General features: G+C 38.5%; 1 protein-coding gene and 1 long non-coding RNA gene across 2 annotated transcripts; both read left to right on the forward strand.

Annotated features, from left to right (window-relative positions):
- The first annotated feature begins 12,100 nt into the window (after positions 1-12,100).
- On the forward strand, positions 12,101-13,597 carry LOC130995597 (uncharacterized). Its single transcript, XR_009092214.1, has 2 exons — positions 12,101-12,610; positions 13,365-13,597. It is a non-coding gene; the product is annotated as an uncharacterized LOC130995597 (long non-coding RNA).
- A 5,714-nt stretch (positions 13,598-19,311) lies between these two features.
- On the forward strand, positions 19,312-20,757 carry LOC130995598 (uncharacterized). Its single transcript, XM_057920952.1, has 2 exons — positions 19,312-19,498; positions 19,591-20,757. The coding sequence occupies exons 1-2, from the start codon at positions 19,427-19,429 to the stop codon at positions 20,536-20,538; spliced, it is 1,020 nt and encodes a 339-aa protein (XP_057776935.1). The 5' UTR covers positions 19,312-19,426; the 3' UTR covers positions 20,539-20,757.
- Positions 20,758-20,776: the final 19 nt, after the last annotated feature.

Here is a 20,776-nt window from a genome sequence, read left to right on the forward strand (position 1 = left end):
GGCTTGAGATTGTTGAAGCTGTTGCACATTATTTTGCAGAAATTGCTGGTTGCCTATCAAATCCGCCATCATCTCCTCAAGTGACTTGCCTTGCTTCTCGGGAGGATGTTGCTGAGCTTGTGGAGCTTGATACCCCGTCCTTTGATGTGGAGGACGGTAGTTTTGCTGCTGTGGCTGCTGCATCGTTGGTGGTTGCTTCGGCTCAGGATCTCTCCATCGGAAATTGGGATGATTCTTCCATGGAGCATTGTGATTGTTCGCGTACTGGTCCCGTTTGGGCAAATGGGGTAGTGGCGCGTCACAACTATAAAAATTATGGGAAGAATTCGCTTGAGCTTGATATTCTTCCTCACCCCCTGTGCACTGCAAGCTCGTATGGCCAAAGTTTCCACACGCTCCACATGGTTTTTCCGTCGGTTGTCCAGCGCTCGCCACTTTCTCCACCACAGTGCTTAGCATTCTCTCCATCCTTCCCAATCTCTCTTCTAACTTGTCATCCAAATTTGAGGAGCTTGCTTGCGCAGCTTTCTTGAGCATTTGAATGCGTGGCTCATCATATTCCCTCGTAGCTTCCACCAAGTGTTGAATTAATTTTTTGGCTTCACTCACCGTGTTTTGGGAAAACCCTCCTCCACTTGATGAATTCACAAGGTTTTTAGTATCCACGGTCATCCCCTGATAGAAGTACTGCAGCAAATCCCCATCCGAAAACTTATGGTTGGGGCAACTGTCCACCAATCTCCTGAATCGAGTCCAGTATATGCTCAATGACTCGTCGTACTCCTGCTTCACTCCACTAATTTCTTTCTTCAGCGCATTCGTCTTGGTGGGAGGGAAAAAATGCTCCAGAAATAGCTTTTTCATCTCTGCCCACGTAGTGATAGAATTGGGAGGAAGACTCGCGAACCAAGAGTTCGCCTCTGCTGTCATGGTGAAGGGGAATGCCGCCAATCTAAAGTGCTCCTCCGTAATCCCCGTGGGGCGTTTCTGGACTTTGCAAATCTTGATGAATTCGCTCAAAAAATTGTACGGATCTTCTCCCTTCTTGACATAGTATTTCGGGAGAACATTAAGCAGTCCAAGCTTGATCTCAATACCGGTAGCAGCTGCCGGCATCTGAATGGGAGTGGGTGGGTCATCGGCCTCGTGGCTGGAGAGATCGCACAGTCTCGGATCGTCAGCCATGTCACTCTCAGTACTTGCAACCGAAATTGAGTCGGTTTCTTCTTCAAAGTCTGATTCTGTCTCTGAGTCGTGGTCTGTTTGGGCAAACGGAACCTCTTCAGCAGCGACAGAACCGGGTTTCTCCTCGACAAACTGCTCCGATCGAACGGGAAAGTCAGCCTGCGAATCCAGCAGATCCAGTAGCTTCCTCGCCCTTGCCTCCTTCCTTAGCTTCTTCGCGGTCTTCTCAATTTCACTATCGTAGAGAAGGTTCGGCTTGGACGATCTGCTCATAAACAAGGAAAAAAAAAAATAGACAAAGGGAAAAGAATTAATTAACACAGCTCCCCGGCAACGGCGCCAATTTGGTGGACGTCGCCAACCACCAAAATAATTCCTGCAGAATTATCAAAAACTAATTAGTATAATGACAAGCAGGGTCGATCCCACAGAGAGCAGATAAAATCATTCAATTCCCTAAAATCTATATTTTTGGTGATGCCACCACGCCTTAATTTTGGAGAAATATTAATTAACTAAGAAAAGCAAATTAAATCAAATAAAAGACTCTTGAATTAAATCAATTAAAAAGGTAATTCGGCTCAAATAAATCCACACTAATTCAAAGCTCTGATCATCGACGCAAAGATTAATTAATCTCTATCAACCAACCAGTTATAGGATACCGTGAAACGCAACGGACGTACCCCAATTCCTACTTACTGTGTCGATAAACAGCTGGAGACGCCAGACCTGCTTATTTCCCTTATTAAAATATAACCTAGCTGGAGACGCCAGACCTAGATTTAATATTCTAATAGCATTAAGATGAAGGAATCCAATTTATATCAATTATCCTAGATACGCTAGTAATAATTAATATACCAATTAATTCCTACTACGAAAATGGTAGTTTTATCACTAATCAGCCCTATTCCAACAATTATGGATTGGCAGGAACTAATTGACTGTAATCCAATTAAACTTAAGTTGATCAGACTTAAATAAAATCAGAATTATCTTGGAACCCTAGGAATTAATCAAAATCAATAGGAACCAATTTTAAAACAAATTAGGTTTCACAGATTAATAAATTAGTGTTTCATTATTCTCGCCGAATTAAAAAGCTTAGCTACTCATAATCAAACTAAACACAATAAAATAAATAAAGATGAACATAGAACGATAAAATAAATTGCAAGAAAATAAAAGAAGTCACCACAATTGGAATTAAAAGGAAATCGTCTACTGCCACAAAGTTGAAGATCCAGCCGCCGCTCTCAATTCACAAAACAAAGAATAATCAAACTAAAATCCTAAAACTGAACTTAAGGAAACGAAAGCAATAATTCTCAAACTAATCAAATTGTCTTTTTGTTTTTAAAAGTCAACCCCTACTCCTAATCAATTTAAACTTGCGGCTGAATCAATTAAAAGCAAATAAACCTAGTGCTAATTTTTTAATCAAAAACTCCCCGCTTCCTAACCTAACAACTAATATATATATCTAGCAAAAACTACGGGAATTAGGATTCCCTAAGTAGTCGTGCCTCTCCCAATAAAATGGGCTTCGGCCCTTACAAAAAAAAAAGGCTCCAAAAGATTAAAAATTAACATAAGAATATTTGGCTTAATTAATTATAAAATAATTAGCTCCAAAGCCAAATCTCTAAACTCCTCCAAAAATCATCAACTTCTTCATCAAATTTCTCGACTTTCATTATTTCTTGATATCTACTAGCATCCATCTCCATTCCATCAAATTCCTGCGCCAAAATGTAACAAACCATGTAAAATCATATAAAATAATGACGAAACACACACCAAACTAAGTAGCTAAAATACACACATCAGTGAATGGATTCTTAACTTTGATCCGCACAAGGAAATTTCTTCCCTTTGTCAGGTGTGGGTTAGAATATATAACATGCCGGTGGAGTACTGGCATCCGGAGGTGTTTGCTGCTATTGGACGAACGTTGGGATTCCCGATTAAGCTTGACGGGGCCTTGGCTAACAGAGAAGTGGGAAGTTTTGCTCGTTTACTTGTTGAAATTGACTTGGCTCATCCCTTAGTGGAGTCTATGACCATTGACTGTGATGTCACCTCGTTCTATGTTGAGTTCGTTTATGAACAATTGCCTTATTATTGTTCTCATTGTAGGATCACGGGACATTCTGTGGATAAATGCAAACGTGTCAAGACCAAACAACAAGAAGTCATTGGAAAAAAGGATGATAAAACTGCTTATAAAGACATCGCTGCTGCGGCGGAAAAGGGAAACAACGAGTTTTCACAACCAAAAAAAGTTAGCAATTGGCAGCCCAAGGAGAAGGAGCAGGCGTCGGCTCCTGGCACTAATCAGTTTGGCATCCTGGGTGGTGTTGAAGGGGAGGATCTTGTGGAAGCTCAGGATGACGTCGAGGATGGTGAGAAAGGAGCGAGCTTAGGACTTAATGCTTATGGTCCTGATTTATTAGAAGCCATGATGGTACCTTGTGAGGATGGGGTCTTGGCGGAAAAAAGCAACCGATCATTTAATGAGGCTGACCGCTTGGAGTATGGCAGTGAGGATGATTCGGTGGAGGAGTATATTGATACTAATTCCATGGAAGCTCATAACTTGGAAGAGAAGGTTACGGAGCAGTGCATTAATAGCAGAGTTTTGCCATCTGCTGATTATAAGGACAACACATCTACCTCTAGACAATCTAAAGAGACTGCGTTGGCTGAGATGGAGAAATCGATGAAGATACAGCAAGTTGTTAAGATGGTTTCTGAGCCTAAGAAAAGGGGAAGGCCGGCTGGTGGGGGTAAGAAGCAGGTTCCGATTTTGGATGATAGTATCAAGGGACGTTTGAGGAAAGCTGAACAGAAGGTTAACCCGAACCCAAAGTCGGTGGATCTAATCAATAATCGCTTAAAGTCGGCGTTTGACGCTGGGCAAACCCCTAGGGATTTTATTATTGATAAGGGAAGAGCAGATAGCTCTACAACGATGTCCAATGTTGCAGCAGGAAGATGGGCAGACGAAGTGGAGAAGGGGGATCTTCACTCCACGTACCTTGTTTAATTTCTCATGAATATTTTTGTTTGGAATATCCGTGGGTTTACGGAGGAATCCAAACGTATTATCAAGGAGCATTGTGCTTCTTTCTCTCCTATTATTTTGGGTATTTTGGAACCTAAATCTGATCTTTCTAAGACTCCATTAGCTTTTTGGAATTCTTTGAATATGGTGGCTCAGTTCCAGAATTCTAGAAATAACATGAAGCCTAACATTTGGCTCCTTTCTCATCCTGATGTCTCAATTAGCATTGTTTTTTCCTCCGAGCAGGTGATTATTTCGGACTGCGTTTGGCGTCAGCTCACTTTCAGGATTGGCATCATTCATGGTGCAAATTGTCATATTCAGCGTCGGAATCTCTGGATTGATCTCTTAAATTATTTGGACAGAAACACCATGTTGTTGGGGGATTTTAATGCCGTGAAAGGAGCTCATGAGCGTCTCAGTTCTTGTCAACCTAACTCCACAGCTTGTCGAGAATTTCGTGATTTCATTGATGCCTCTGAGCTTATTGAGGCCCCTTCTACGGGGCTTAAATTCACTTGGTCTGGTCGTAGATTTATGCCACGTCATGTGGAGTCTATTCTGGATAGAGCCTTGTTCTCTACCCATTTTGCTGACCTTTGGGACTCTGTTCATACTCATGCTCTTCCTAGAGTTACTTCGGATCACTCTCCCCTTCTTTTGAAATGCCAGAAACTTCAGACGCAACGGCAGCATTCCTTCAGGTTCCTACACATGTGGGTTTTACACCCCGATTTTTTAGATGTTGTCCGTGGTTCTTGGGAACAAGATTGCAGTATCTCTTGTCCTATTTACACGGTCATGGCCAAGCTCAAGCGCCTTAAATATGTGCTGAAAACTTTGAATAAGGTCACGTTCCGTAAAGTGGAGGTCATGTTGGCTGAGTATCAACAGGAGCTTATGGACATTCAGCAACATATTTCGGTCGAAGGTTACACGGATGACCTGTTCAATAGGGAGGTGCAGGCGCAAGCTAAAATCAACGTTACTCTCACCAAAAAATCCAGCTTGCTCCAACAGAAAAGTCGTGTGAAGTGGTTGCAAGATGGTGATAGAAATACTTCTTTCTTTCACACGATGCTCCGCTACAAACGGCGTCATCACAATATTGAAAGCCTTAGGATTGAGGGAGCTTTGGTTCACGATGAAGCTCTTATTGCAGATCATGTGGTGCAATTTTTCACCACGCTTTTTACTGCTCAAAATCAGTCCGTGAGTGACATTGTTGATGTGGAGGCTATTCTTGACCCGGTTGTTACGGACATTCATAATAGAGTCTTATGTCGTATTCCTGAGGATGAGGAGATTACGGCTGCCGTTTTTGATATGGATGCGCTCAGCTCTCCCGGTCCGGATGGCTTCTCTGGAAAGTTCTTTCAGGTTTGCTGGGCTGTTGTGAAAAAGGATGTGCTTAAAGCTGTGCGTGCTTTCTTTGAGAAGTGATATCTTCCTTCAGGTTGTAATGCTAACACCTTGGTTCTCATTCCGAAGAAGGATACGATCTCCACTGTTAAAGATCTTAGACCTATTGTTATGTCTAATTTCTTCTTCAAGATTATTTCCAAAGTCTTGGCTACTCGCTTGAGCGCGATTGCTGCTGATACTGTCACTCCCAATCAGTTTGGTTTTATCAAAAGACGGTCAATACATGATTGTATTATGTTGGGCTCAGAGGGTGTTAATTGCATGAAACGTTCGCATGGTGGCCGTAACATGGCGTGCAAGATTGATATTACAAAGGCTTTTGATACTCTTCGGTGGGATTTCATTCTTAATGTGCTCCGGGTCCTTGGTTATAATGCACGGTTTATCCAGTGGATTGAGGTGATTCTTAACTCTGCTCGCATATCTATTCTTTGCAATGGCCGTACTTGGGGTTATTTTTCCTGTTCGCGCGGAGTCAGGCAAGGCGACCCTCTCTCGCCCATCTTGTTTGGTATTGCTGAGGATGCGCTCAGTAAACTGTTTTATAATTGTGTGGAGTCTGGACACCTTACGCCTATGAGAATGGCTTTAAATCGGCCCTTTCCTACTCACTTATTATATGCGGATGCCATCTTACTCTTTTGTCAGGCTTCGACTGCCAATGCTCAAACTATTAAGAAAATTATGACTTATTATGGGGATATTTCTGGTCAGATTTGCAGCATGGAGAAATCCAGTGTCTACTTCGTGGACAAAATTCCCGCTCATGAACAGTGCGCCATCAGAGGGATTCTCCAGTTCGCTCGGGGCACCTTTCCGTTTGTCTATTTGGGGGTGCCTATTTTTTTCGGTCGTGCTCGGGCCAATCATCTGAGAGCTATTCATGATCGCATCATTAATAAATTCTCTCGATGGAAAGGAGCTCACCTTTCTATGGCTGGTCGTCTCTGCCTTATCAAATCTGTCATCCAGAGTTTGCTAACTCACTCTATGATGGTTTACCGTTGGCCTCGTGCGCTTCTTAAAGAGTTGGACAGGAAGTGTCGTAATTTTCTGTGGACGGGCAACATTCAAAAAGCGGCGACCTGCACTGTCAGCTGGGATAGGGTCAGCGCTTCTTGGGATGAATGAGGGCTTGGAGTTCGTCCTTTTGGTATTTCGAATAGAAGTTTTCTTATGAAATTAGCTTGGAAGATTATAAAAGGAGTGGAATTTGGCTATGATTTGATGCACACGCGTTATCTTACGGCTCATAGTAGAATCCGCACTCGTACAGCCTCCTCTTCGGTGTGGCTTGGTGTTCGTGAGGAGATTGAGGACATTGTTGATAACACTTATAATCATGTTGGCTCTGGTCACCTCACTAATTTCTGGCTTGATGACTGGATGGGCTATTCTATAGCTGCCAAGTGCGGTGCTCCCCCTTATTTACTTTTCTCCCAGTCTGTTGCGGACTACTTCTTTGAGGGCATATGGCACTTTACTCAAGATTTTGTCAACAATTTTCCAGAAATTGTTTGCGACATATTGCTCACGCCTATTGGGGATGACGCTGACACAAGATTTTGGAAGCCAGCCTTGCATGGGGAGATCACTGCAAAGCTTGCCTTCTCTTATCTTGGCAATAAACATCCTAAAGTGAATTGGGGTAAGTGGATTTGGGAGCGGTATATTCCTACGCGTCGCTCCTTGATTTGCTGGCGGATTATTCATAATAGGCTGCCTACTTATGATAGACTGATTCGCCAAGGTTTGATCATGCCCAATTTTTGTGTCTTTTGTTATAATCATTATGAAACGGCAGATCACATTCTTTGGAGCTGTGACAAGGTGGCGCAAGTTTGGAAGGAGTTCTTCACTTGGTTTCGGTATGAGCAGGCGCTTAACTTCCTGGATGTTCATAGTATGCTCGTGGATTCGTGGAATCGGAAGCTCAGCACCCAAGTCGGTGCTTATTGGAAAGCTGGTATCATAACCCTCATTTGGGCTCTTTGGACCGCCCGTAATAATTGCATCTTTGAGGATATGGAATGGCGGGGGTAACAAATTCTTCATACTGTTCGGGTGGCTTTTCTTGAGATTGAGGCCAATTTTTCTCATATGGGACATATCAATAATAACTGGACTGACTACACTATTATCCGTGCTATTGGTATTTCCTCTAGGACCGCGCCTCCGCCGGATATTATTAATGTTCATTAGTGGCCGCCTGGCGCTCATTGGATAAAAGTTAATACTGATGGCTCTGCTCTTGGGGCTCCTGGTAAGATCTCTACGGGCGGTGTCTTTCGCGATAAATGGGCTTGGGTTCGTGGCTGCTTTCATGTTAAAGGGAATATCGGCTACGCGTTTGAGGCAGAACTCCTCACTGTTATTCATGCCATTCAAATTGCCTATCGAAGAGGTTGGTTACATCTCTGGGTGGAGACGGATTCCACTTATATTGTTCAAATTCTTGCTTGTCGTTCCAGTAATGTTCCTTGGAAATATATTGATGTTTGGCGCGAGGTTCTTCGTCTCCTTCATGACTTTCAGTTGCAAGTTTCTCATATCTTCCGTGAGGGTAACAGCGCTACTGATATTATGGCTAATAACAGCCGGGAGGAAGGATGGTGGCCTTACGAAATTGATGCTATTAAAGATGCGGTTCGTCGAGATATGTCTACTCATAGTCACCTTCGTATTAAGCATTAGCCTACTTAATGTTTCAATCCCTTTGGATTGGAATTGGTGGTTTTGGCTGGATCCTTTTTGGATTGATCAAGCTTGGCACTCGGTCTCTAACAGTTGGTGCGCGTGCCGTGGCTTGAATTCTTCTTCTGTCTGGAATCGTTCCTCTAGTCTTTCTTCGAACACGTTATATGTGTTGCTCTTCAGTAGGTGTTCGTTCTGGATGTGGTGGTTTGGGGCGACTGCTCAGTTTTTTATCAGTCCTCGGGTGCGCTCGGGATTGAGGCTGGTTCGTGTTTGCCCTGCTGGTTGGCCCGCGATGGATGATTCTCTTCATCGGCGGGATCTTTATTCGGACAACGAGCTTAGGTCGGTGATGCGTTGGATCCGGCTCTTTTCTGAGCATAATGATTCTCTTCTTGGCTGTGTTTCTCTGGTCTTCTTCGCCTCCTGCTTTAGCCTCCTTGAAGTCTCCTTTTCTTGGGATTGGAATTTGAGTTCTTGCCTGCATTTTTTCTGCTGTTCAGCTGAACGCACTTTTGCTGCTGTGTTTTGTCGTTCCAATAGTTGGCGCACCTACAGCGGTTTAAGGTGTGGCCATTTGGCTCTTTCTTCGAACACTTGGAAGGCGCCGCTCGGGAGTATGCGTCTGTTTTGTGTTCGTGAGGTGTGGTGGTTTGGGGTGACCATTCAGTTTTTTATCAGTCTTCGGGTGCGCTCGGGATTGAGGCTGACTCGGTTTTGCCCTGTTGGTTGCTCCGCGATGGAGGATTTCTCTCTTCATCGGCGGAAAAGTTTTTCGGACAACGAGCTTTGGTCGGTGATGCGTTGGATCCGGCTATTTTCTGAGCGTATTTTTCAGTTTGCCTTTTTTATTGACAGTGTTTGCATTCGCCTTATTCTCTATGATGACGTCTCCGATCGAGTAGAGGATGGGCTTTTGGGTTGGCTGGACTTCTCTTGGTTTTTTGCTTGGCTTTGGTTACGTCCTTTTTTTGTTGGTCTTGCTTTGCACTTCTTGGTGCTGATTCTTGTTTTCCTGCTTTTGCCGTTGTTTGTTTTTTCTGCGCTTGTGAGCCGGGATTATTTAGGGGTGATGGTGAGGCCGGAACTTCTGAAATAATCCTAACTCCGCTTACGAACGCTAGGTCTTTTAGACGAGTACTCTTTTTCCTCTTTAAGGTTTCCCTTGTTGGGTTTTACTTAAGGAGGTTTTAATGAGGCTCGGCCCTTAGTCTGCTCTCTTGTGCTTTCAAGGGTTTTTTCTAGGTTTTCTCTTTTCTTTTCTTTTAATAAAATTCCAATTTAATAATATTTGTACAATAAATTCGTTACAATCAATAAATATAAATATTATAATCGTGTATAGTAAAATTATAAGCAATTCAAGATTAAAAATAAAAAGGATACTAACATCAAATTGTAGAGAGCCTAGTATTGTAGGAGTGGTAGCAACAATAGACCCACAAAAAAGTAGCTTTAACAGTGTCACATCAAAATTTTAAACCCACAAACTTTTATAAATTGTTACAATCAAGGGCATAATAGTAAATTCAGCTCTGAGGGGAGGGCATTTTCATCTCTGGAGGCCCTCCTTCCTTTCAACCATGGGTATCTCCGTATTTTCTCTCTTTGGTATACTTCATATGGGCTGACAATCAGACTTTCCGCCGTTCCTTCAATTGCAAAGCGTTGGAGGGACCACCTACAAAATAATTACAACAACCCCTCCTAGGTGCACTCATTTTTCAGCTAGATAAGGTCTTTTTGTCTTCATCTTCAGATCTGCTTTGCTCTGTCAGTGTTCTTCTCCTCGGAGTATCTTCCACTCGCTCCGACAATGACGGAAGTGTCTATGCTGAACAGTGTGCACATGCACGCTGTCGTTGAGATTGTGACACGTAGTTATTGAGCAAAAACCACTCAGCTTTTCTTTTTAGAAACTCAGACCGGTTTTTTATGTAAAAATACCGCCGGCTCTTATGTCTCCTGTATTTGATTTGACCCTCATAATTCAAAATTGTTTTTAACTTTTTTTGTATATATGTCTCGAAATTTCCGCTGCCTCCGTTTTTAACTTTCTCAAAATGTGTAATTGGTATTAGTTCTAATTTTTTGTAATGTGTTCTATTTCTGAAAGGATTCTTTATGTAATACTCCCTCCGTCCATCAATTAAAGGTCTATATGAAAAAACACGGGTTTTAAGAAAAAATGTATTTTTATTAGTTGAGTGGAGAAAGGGTCCCACTTTTTAAGAAAAATGTGAATTTTTATTAGTTGAGTGGAGAAATGATCCCACTTTTTTGTAAAGAATCTTTGACTTTTTTGATTAAATAATGAATAAAAACTTACCAAAAATAGGTAGGCCTTGTTTTTGTGGACGGACCAAAAAAGCAAGTAGGCCTTGAATTGGTGGACGGAAGGAGTATTATATTTTGGCGTGTTTCACTATATTAATATTGAGTTCAATATAACACAATTTTTAAAACAATTTTTAATACTCCCTCCGTCCACGAAATGAGTACCCATATTTCTTTTTTCGTCCGTCCACGAAATGAGTACTCATTTCCCTTTTTGGCAAGTGTACCCCACACATCTCTTTAATTAATACATTCAAAAAGTGGGACCCTTAAACTATTCACACTACACTCCATACATTTCTTAAAATCCGTGCCGTCCACAAATGGGTACTCATTTTGTGGACGGAGGGAGTATTATATTTTGGCGTGTTTAACTATAACACAATTTTTAAAACAATTTTTTTTTGGTGCTAAAATTCTGTCTCATCTCATTTATTCTATTTTAAGACTATTAAAAAGATAATAAATTTAATTCATAGAAAATATTTAATATGCATCTTAAATTAAAGATTATAACATGATCTTTAATTTGATGAATAAATCATAACAAATAAATTTTAAAAAAAATGTTAGTATTTAAATTGATACTATAATTAATAATTAAAAAAAAACTGATTTCCATTATCCCCACATCCACGTTTTTTTATTTTATTTCTTTGTTCTCATTTTCATATTTTTTGTGTTTAATTTTGTGTTTTTTATTTACATGATTTTTAATTACATTATTTTTTAATATAAAATTTAAAGTAATTAAATCTGAAAAAAAAAAATTAAACCCCAAGCCCGTCTCCTCCCTCCTCCATCCCTACCACCACCTGAACTAGAAAACCCATCGTCTACCTCTGTCTTCTCCCCCCACCCGCCCCACCACCAATCTCTACCACGACCAGAGCTAGATCCCTCCGTCGTCGGTCTTCCTTCTCCCACGATCGTCGTCGCCGGTCTTCCTCCACCAACAACAGTCGTCGGTTTTTCTTCCCTCCATGACCGCCGGTCGTCTGTAGCAACCCGCTATTTTTATTTATTAAGTAAAGACCACTATTGCAATAATTATATCATTGCATCTTTAGCTATGATAATCCAGTGATTATTATTAGATAATTCAACTCAAGATTTTGAGTTAGATGTTTATGCGAGATACAGAGTTTTTGATTCGATTGTACATACTAACTTCGCATGAGAAAAACCTCATTATGAATTATTGAGCCAATCAATAATTTATAATTTTAATTTATAACTGACTTAACAAAGTCATGTTATTTATTCTTTTTAATAAAAGTATTGTTTTTTTTATTTACTATGATTACTTAAGTAGTGGTTTTATTTTGGCTTGTGAATCAAATTAAATCTACGGATTTAATTTAGATTTATTTTACGAGAACACGCGATCAATTAGCAAAACTCGGAATTAGTATCACAAACGCGCAAATGATACGAGACGGAGGGATTTTAATTGTCACCTCACAACTTTCCTACACTTTATATCAATTCCTACTCTATCTGCTACATACACGCAAAGCCCAAAATCAGCAATAGAAAGTATGCAAGTACAAACATCAACTCATTTTCTTCAACTCTGCAGCCCCTTTTCAGCTCAAAGCCATGCTGCTAAGGGTCATTCATCTATAACCTACGCATGCTTCATCTTGTCAAACACTCAAGTATCAGCACCAACTCCACACTTTATACTATTAGCCAACAACCCTTTCTTCTATTTCAGTCAACAAATTCTCCTTCATATCTTCCTTCGTGTACCAACTCTCAAAGGAAAAGAATTTTGATTCAGCTTCTGGCAGACTCAGAAAGCACAGACAGCCAAAAGAACAAACATTCAAGGTCAAGCGTGAGAATGAGAGCTACTCAAGGAGTCGCAACACCTTAACAAATCTTTGCTATCAGGTGGGCATTTCTTACGCGCAAAATAAAATGCTATGGGAGAACTATCAAAGTTTTTATGCTTCAAAAATGCAAATTAGATTTTTAAATGATTTATACTTTATTTCGTTTAAATAATTTACACTTTGCTATTTATGCTTATTTGCGCCTAAATACTTTACGCTTTATTAATTTACGCTTTGTTACGCTAAAGTGATGTACGCTTTATTACGCTTTAATGAGTTACGAGTTGATACGCTTAAGTTATTTATGCTTTGTTATACGTGAATGCTTTATGTTTGTTATTGATGCCCATGTGATGATGCTAATGAGTTTGAATCCTGAGCGGATAGCTCTTCTGCTAGAATTTATGTACACAACGCGACCGTGAGTCAATGAGAGGGTTGGCCGGTCAAACGTCCGTTGAGGGAGGCCTCCCTCAACGGTACGATGCTAGCGTCTGTTGGGGGAGGCCTCCCTCAACAGTACGATGCCGTGTCCGTTGAGGGAGGCCTCCCTCACGGCACGATGCCTGTGTTTGTTGAGGAAGGCCTTCCTCACGACACGATGCTTTCTGACATGATTATTAATGATAAAATGCATACACGCTATCTATGATTATGAATATGTTATTTAAGTACAGGATTTGAAAGAAGGCTGCTATGTCTTACAGATGCTATGGTTTGTATATAAAATGTTAAGCTTATATGTATTAGTTTTGGCAATGGCCCACTAAGTACTTTTGTACTTAGCCCTGCATATGTTTCTAAATGCGCAGGTTGAGCTGTGATGGACGATGAAGTGTTGCTGAGTGGAGCTTTTGTCGAACTAAAATTAGGCTCAGAAAGGATATATGTCTGCATACATGTATCTCAGTTATGTCTTCCGCTGCAAACACTGATTATGTTTTAGTCAAGTCTATAACTATGCCAATTACTCTTCAAAGAAATATCTAATGCTTACTCGGGTTCATCGAGTATCATTTATAATTATATGCGTCAATCCTTCAATGTCTTAAATTTTATTTCAAGAATTAATGCTAGATATCAATGTCTATAATCGAGTTATGAATGAGTCAAATGTGCCCTTTCTAACCCCGCTTCTTAAATCCCTTCCCTAGTCACGATTTCCCGGATTAGTTATCCTTAGTTAAGGCCGGTCGTGACATCTTCCTTCCCCAATTCGAGAAACCTTCAAATCCCACCAACTACCAGCAAAATCAACAATCGAATTCACCTATCTTTGAAATTGGAAGCCAATTTTCGATTTCATCAATCTTTGAAATTGGAAGCTAATTTTCGAATTCAAATAGAGAAGGAGGAACCACAGCCAGACGACGCCGCAGAGGCAACCCGCCGCAACCACGGCCAGACGACGCCGCTACACGTGGCGGCGACGTTGTTGGCGTCTCCGTCTGGATTCTCAACTCCGGTCAATGTTGCTCAGAATTATTGGCGGCCGCGCCGCCTGGACTAGATCTACCAATAAGTCATCAACCTCCATCGGTTCTCTCTTCAATTCCCGGCGACCTCCGATTCACCCCACAATCGCCGCACGCTTCACCCCACATTCAATTGTAACAATATACACGGCTGCACACTTCACCCTATTTTCATATACATGATATTATTGCTCTTTATAAGTTATAATAGACCGTGTAATCGTGCACGTTTTTTATATGACCGTGGCAGAAATATCTGACCGTGTGCCCTAAACCCTAACCGTGAACCCTAACCGTGACTTGTTAGGGAATGACCATTGATTTGATGTTTTGACAATTTTATAGCATTTGCCTTATGAATTTTGATGAAAATATATGATAACCTTATTGTAATGAATGATTTTTAACTAATAGTCATTTGTTATTCATCACATAAATTGGTTATTCTTTAGTAGGTTGAACTATTAAGTAGTGCTTACTACTAAGTACAACTATGTTTTTCACTCAATTGGTGCAATTTGATCCATAGATGATACTATAGCAATCATTCGTACTGAATATTGAGTCAATATGTATTTAGGGAAACTAATAAAACATACTAATATTGATGATATATTTCAAATCTAATTAAACAAGTATTAAAAAAGAAAATTATGATTTTAAAATACACACGATTACACGAGTGCACGACACACGTTATGTTAGCCATCAATTTACTAGCAAAATTTTGGTCTAATTTTCATTCCCTCTCTCTATATAAGTAGTAGCATAATATTAATGTACTTAAAAAAGGAAATATATATCATAAAATATTAAAAAAGTTTTTCAAGTACTTTCTTAGCATGTATACGTAATTAAAATCCTTATGGTGTCTCTTCTCTTAAAAAAATTAATGGGTGGAGTTTGATTAGAGATGGAGATTAGTTATAGATTTGAAAAGAATAAGAATAAATAAGAATTGAGAAAAATTAGAATGGATTGATTATACGACGCCATGTAGGATAAGATTTATTTTGTTATAATATAATATAATATAATATATATATATATATATATATATATATATATATATATAGTACCGTGAGATCGCCTCTTAAAATAAGAAATAAGAACTAAGAAAAATGTATGAATTTTATGTAGAACACGTATGAATTCGCTGTATAAAGGTATGAATCGTGAAAAATAATTTTTTGCTACCTTTAGGATTTGAACTCAGGACCATGAATTCATCCAACATGATGATGAATCAACCGTAGATCTTGATAATCTAAGGGCTGAAAATAATTCTTATTTTATATCTTAATTGTGTATTTATTTTAGCCCTCCCCTATATATATCTATATATAAATATATATATATATATATATATAAATTAATTTTGTGTTTTTTTATTTACATGATTTTTATATAACAATAATTTTTTCCCATTTAAGGATTTTCCCTCTCGGGTTTGCCTTAAATGGGTTTTAACGAGGCTCGACCCTTAGTTTGCTCTTTTGTGCTCTCAAGGGTTCTTAGTTTCTTTTTCTTTTTCTTTTTCTTTTTCTTTTTAATAAAATCTTATTTTAATAATATAACAATAATTTTTAATGCAATTAAAGATTAACAAATTAATAATTAAGGAAGGGACAACTACACGCTACACGAATGCAATTAAAGATCAGCAATTTTTATATCTTTCCTTAATATTAAGGAATGCACGCTACACGCTACACGAATGCTCATATATCATAATATTTAACATGCATTTTCAACTATGATATATCATAGTAATATTTAACATTTTCTACACGCTACACGAATGCTTGTATATAGCAAAAATTATTGTTACATAAAAATCATGTAAAATGAGAACAAAAGATTAAACACAAAAAATATGTAAATAAAAAACACAGCTGCACGGTTGCACGCTTCACGGCTGCACGCTTCACCTTATTTTCATATACACGATATTATAGATCTTTACAAGTTATAATAGACCGTGTAATCGTGCACGATTTTTATATGACCGTGGCAGAAATACCTGACCGTGTGCCCTAAACCCTAACCGTGAACCCTAACCGTGACTTGTTAGGGAATGACCATTGATTTGATGTTTTGACAATTTTGTAGCATTTGTCTTATGGATTTTGATGAAAATATGTGATAACCTTATTGTAATGAATGATTTTTAACTAATAGTCATTTGTTATTCATCACATAACTTGATTACTCTTTAGTAGGTTGAACTATTAAGTAGTGTTTACTACTAAGTACAACTATGTTTTTCACTCAATTGGTGTAATTTGATCCATAGATAACACTATAGCAATCATTTTACTGAATATTGAGTCAATATGTATTTAGGGAAACTAATAAACCATAATAGTGATGGTATATTTCAAATCTAATTAAACAAATATTAAAAAAATATATGATTTTAATGTACACACGGTTACACAAGTGTACTGCACACGTTATATGTTAGCCATCAATTTACTATCATTTATGGTATCAATCATCTCATTAATTAGTGGGAACCAAGATAGCTTTATTCTTAAACATTTCTGTATCAAATGCATTATTAATTATGTTATGGATTTTTTTCTTAATTTGTGGAATATTAATATAATGAGTTTTAGATATTTAATGGTTTTTGTATATGAAAACTGATTAAAATTTAGAAAAAGAAAAAGAATGAATGAGAATTGAGGAAAATTAAAATTAATTGATTATACGACGTCACATAGGATAGAATTTATTTCGTTGAAATATTAATATAATGATTTTTAGATATTTAATAGTTTTTAATATATCATAATTTTTAGATATTTAATGATTTTTAGATATGAAAATTGATAAAAATTTAGAAAAAAATAAGAATGAATTAGAATTGAGGAAAATTATAATGGAATAATTGGAATGAATGAGAATTTACAATCCGTCATCTTCATAAATGAATATTAGCGAGTAGTGCATCAGAAGATAGAAATTAAGGACTAAATTTTATTCAACCGTATACTCTTTTGAACAATGGAATCAATTTATTTATATTTGAAGGAAAAATGTTAACAATTGAATTTAATAGTTATTATATATATAGGGGAGGGCTAGAATAAAAACACATTTTTTGTATAAAATAGGAACCATTTTTAGCCCTTAGATCATCAAGATCTACAGTTAATTCATCACCTTGTTGGATGAATTCAGGTCATGAGTTCGAATCCCAAAGGTAGCGAAAAATTTATTTTTCGCAATTCATACCTTTATGCAGTGAATTCATACGTGTTCAACATAAAATTCATACATTTTAATGCGTTTTTATTTTATACAAAAAAATGTATTTTTATTCCTAGCCCACCCCTATTAAACTTTGAAATTATACTTTTTTTAGCAAAAAAATTATTTTAGATATGTTGATATACTGATAACTAAAGACTAACATTTGTATAAATTAATGAAGATATTTAAAGAAATAAAATATTTAATATTAAGGAAAGATATAAGATTGAATGAGTTGTCCCTTCCTTAATTATCACCAGAGTATGAATACGTAAATTACAAATTCAATTAAAATTTGATTATTTCCCTAATTCATATGTTTCATGATTCATCCAAAAAACAACATATAACGTGTACAAACTAAATTATGAAAAACGTACAAAACAATAAAACACACAGGTTGACGTGTCTACATATAAGTTGGGCTCAATTTTCTAAATATACAGCTGGTAAAATGAAATACAAGAAATAGGCGAACCGGTGGTATTCATTAAAGCTAGACCGATCTAGGGTACTTAAAAGTGAAGCCGGTGGTTTTGAATGGGGGGATACGTGTCACAATCTCAACGACAGTGTGCATGTGCACACTGTTCAGCATAGACACTTCCGACAATGACATGTTCTCTTCTTCGATCTGCAATTACATTGATAAATGTATGCCCGTCTTCGTGGTACTTCAGGAATGAAGACTACACCTCTTGTTTGGCCGTGTCTCCTCTTCCTTGACAACTCTGAATCCATTCGATTAAACTTCACGTAATCTCTGCTCCGCTGGTGATTACGGGCCCTTGGTTAGTTTCGCAGGATTAGGTATTTGGGTCGCAATCCTCAGCTCTGAGTGAAAGCCAAATACCATCCTCATCAACCCCTATTTGTAATAGGCTATAAATAAGTTGGAAATCGTCTTTGTAAGATACATTCATAATACTTAGCGAAAACTCTATCGTGTTCACTACAAGATCTAAAATTCCAAGTTTTCTTCTTAGCTTTTATTGCATTTCAAATTTCTTATCATTAAGAATCAAAATTCCCCTTCCCTTTATTCAAATATTTAAACCATATCTCACAATATCACAGATAAACGAAGAAGCCCTATTAGAATATCACTATAAATCATCGAAGAAACTTATCTTCGGCAAAGTTTCTTTCAAATCAGGTTAAAGAGAGACCAGAGATCCTATTACGAGTTAGTAATATATTTTTCTTCATGCTTTATAATATGTGTCGATCGAAAACCTCCTTTACCAAAGAGTATTTAAAAATTCAATAATAGATATTTCCTCTGTCTCAATTTAATACTCCATCCGTCCCTGAAATAAGTTCCTATTTTTTTTTTGGGACGTCCCCCAAATAAGTTTCTCTTTCTTTCTTTTCATTTTTAGACAACTACCTCATCACTAATAATACTTTATTTATTCTTACTTTTCACTTTATCACCACTCTCAATACTAATTATAACACTTTTTCACCTTTTCACCACTCTCAATACTAATTATAACATATTTTTCTCCACTATCAATACACTTTACCACTTTTCCTTAAAACACGTGACGTCCCCAAAGAGGAACTTATTTCATGAAAGAAATTAACTTTTTTTGAAAATATATTTGTTCAAAAAATAAGAGAGAAATGAAGATTTTTTTTTTAAATGAAAAGAGAGATAATTATGTGTAGGCCACAACATATGGTGTAAATAATGAGTTATGTTTGAATATTTATGTTGTATTGACTTTTCATTTTAGAAAATATCTATTAAAATGAGATGTCCAAATAAAAAAATGTGACCTATTAAATTGAAATGGAAAACGAATGTTATGGATACACTACATGACATTGTAAGATAGAATCAAATAGTTTGGGATATTTAGATAATTTTCTCTTCCAAATGAAAATTGTATTCACAGTATGGTTGAGGCGATTATTGTATCTTACTATCAGAGTAGTAGTAACGTATTAAATAATTTTGAAAAAATAAAGTCTAGAAAAATAATGATGGTTTCAGTTATAACAGACACCAACAAACAAAACGGAGACGATGAATGAGAACCATATAGCATCCTGAATTAACGAATTTTACAATTGCAGCTTTATATGATTATTCAGCATACCACCTTTTTCCCTTTTTCCTATTTTCAAAAATGGGGGTTCTTAATCTCATATGGAAGCTTCCTGCAAACATTCTATGCTCCGTCGCTTCCTCTCTAACTTCGGTATCATCTTCATCTCTCATTTTACTTACAGCTTCATTGTTTGCTTGTTTTCGGTCGATTCATCATCATCATATACAAACATTGCTCTGCAGCCATGGATTTCTCACGGAGCCACCGCCAGAAAATCGCCGCGACGCCGTCCGCTGCACACGTGCGGCTCTTCGTGTCTAGCCATCGCGCGCAAAGCCACCGCCAAGGCGCAGGATCTGGACGCGCCGCTGGGATCGGTGGCGAAGAGGTCGATCTCGATTTTCAACAACTTCTGCCCCTCCTTTGTACATAGCACGCTGCACAGATGTTTAGGTCTGCTAATCGTGATCGACGATCAAATCCTCTTAATCGAATGCAAAATCGAGGCGATCTTCCCCCGATCGGCGCCCCTCTTCGACGGGATCGACGGCCTCGTCCGCCACGCCGAAGCTCTGCCGGAACGCCTCGACGACGCGGTGAGGAAGTTCCCCAACGTCATCCATAAGTTCCCCCTGCTGGATTGGGTGATCGTTCATCTCATCTCATGGCTCAGCTTTCTCCTCTCGATTCTCGTCAACGTCGGATCTAAGAGCGCGAGGGAGAAGGAGATCACGATCGACGTCAACTGCAAATCGCAGGACAAATCCAACGCCAAGGAGCACACGAAATTGGTGCAGTTCGAGAAGCCCTATTCCTACGCCGATGCAGCGAGAGCTCCCAAATCCGTGCAGTTTGAAGAGAGGGAGAACACCAACGGGGGCGAAGTGGTGAAGGGCGTGCCTACAGAGGTGATTCATTTGTCAGTGAAGAGGCTGCATTCATGGAAGAGCAGAATAAAGGCGCTGGAGGAGCCGCTGTGTGCAGGGGATTCACCAATGTACTCTTCCTACCAGTCTGCAAACTCGTCTCCAGTCTCCGATTGCTCACAAGACGAGAGCCATCCGTTCAACCAGACGCTAGGATGCACATACAAGGAGGTACTCGAGAAGGAGAAGAAGGAAGACGAAGAGGGGGAGGAGGAAGATGTACATTTGAAGGATATTAGAGAGGAAGTCATCCAAACCAACTGAACTTATTCTGCTCACCAGGTTACACTAATTTTTTAAATGTAGATCATATATACCTTACCTTCTTTTTCATTGTTTCTTGTTTTTCTATAATACGTATGGCTGCCATTGTACCATTTTGTGTCAAATTATCCTTTAGTTAGGATATCTGCTGCTCCTACAATCAAATCTTGACTTACGTGTATAGTCTAAATATGATTATTTTTTCTGCCTTGTGTTTAATGATTTAAGTGTTTTTTTT

This window comes from Salvia miltiorrhiza, chromosome 7 (genome assembly GCF_028751815.1).
Source record: "Salvia miltiorrhiza cultivar Shanhuang (shh) chromosome 7, IMPLAD_Smil_shh, whole genome shotgun sequence".
Lineage (NCBI taxonomy): Eukaryota > Viridiplantae > Streptophyta > Magnoliopsida > Lamiales > Lamiaceae > Salvia > Salvia miltiorrhiza.

Coding starts and splice junctions, on each gene's coding strand:
- LOC130995598 (XM_057920952.1), top strand. CDS start 19,427: ATGGGGGTTCTTAATCTCATATGGAAGCTTCCTGCAAACATTCTATGC. Junction 19,499..19,590: donor TCGCTTCCTCTCTAACTTCG/GTATCATCTTCA, acceptor ATTGCTCTGCAG/CCATGGATTTCTCACGGAGC.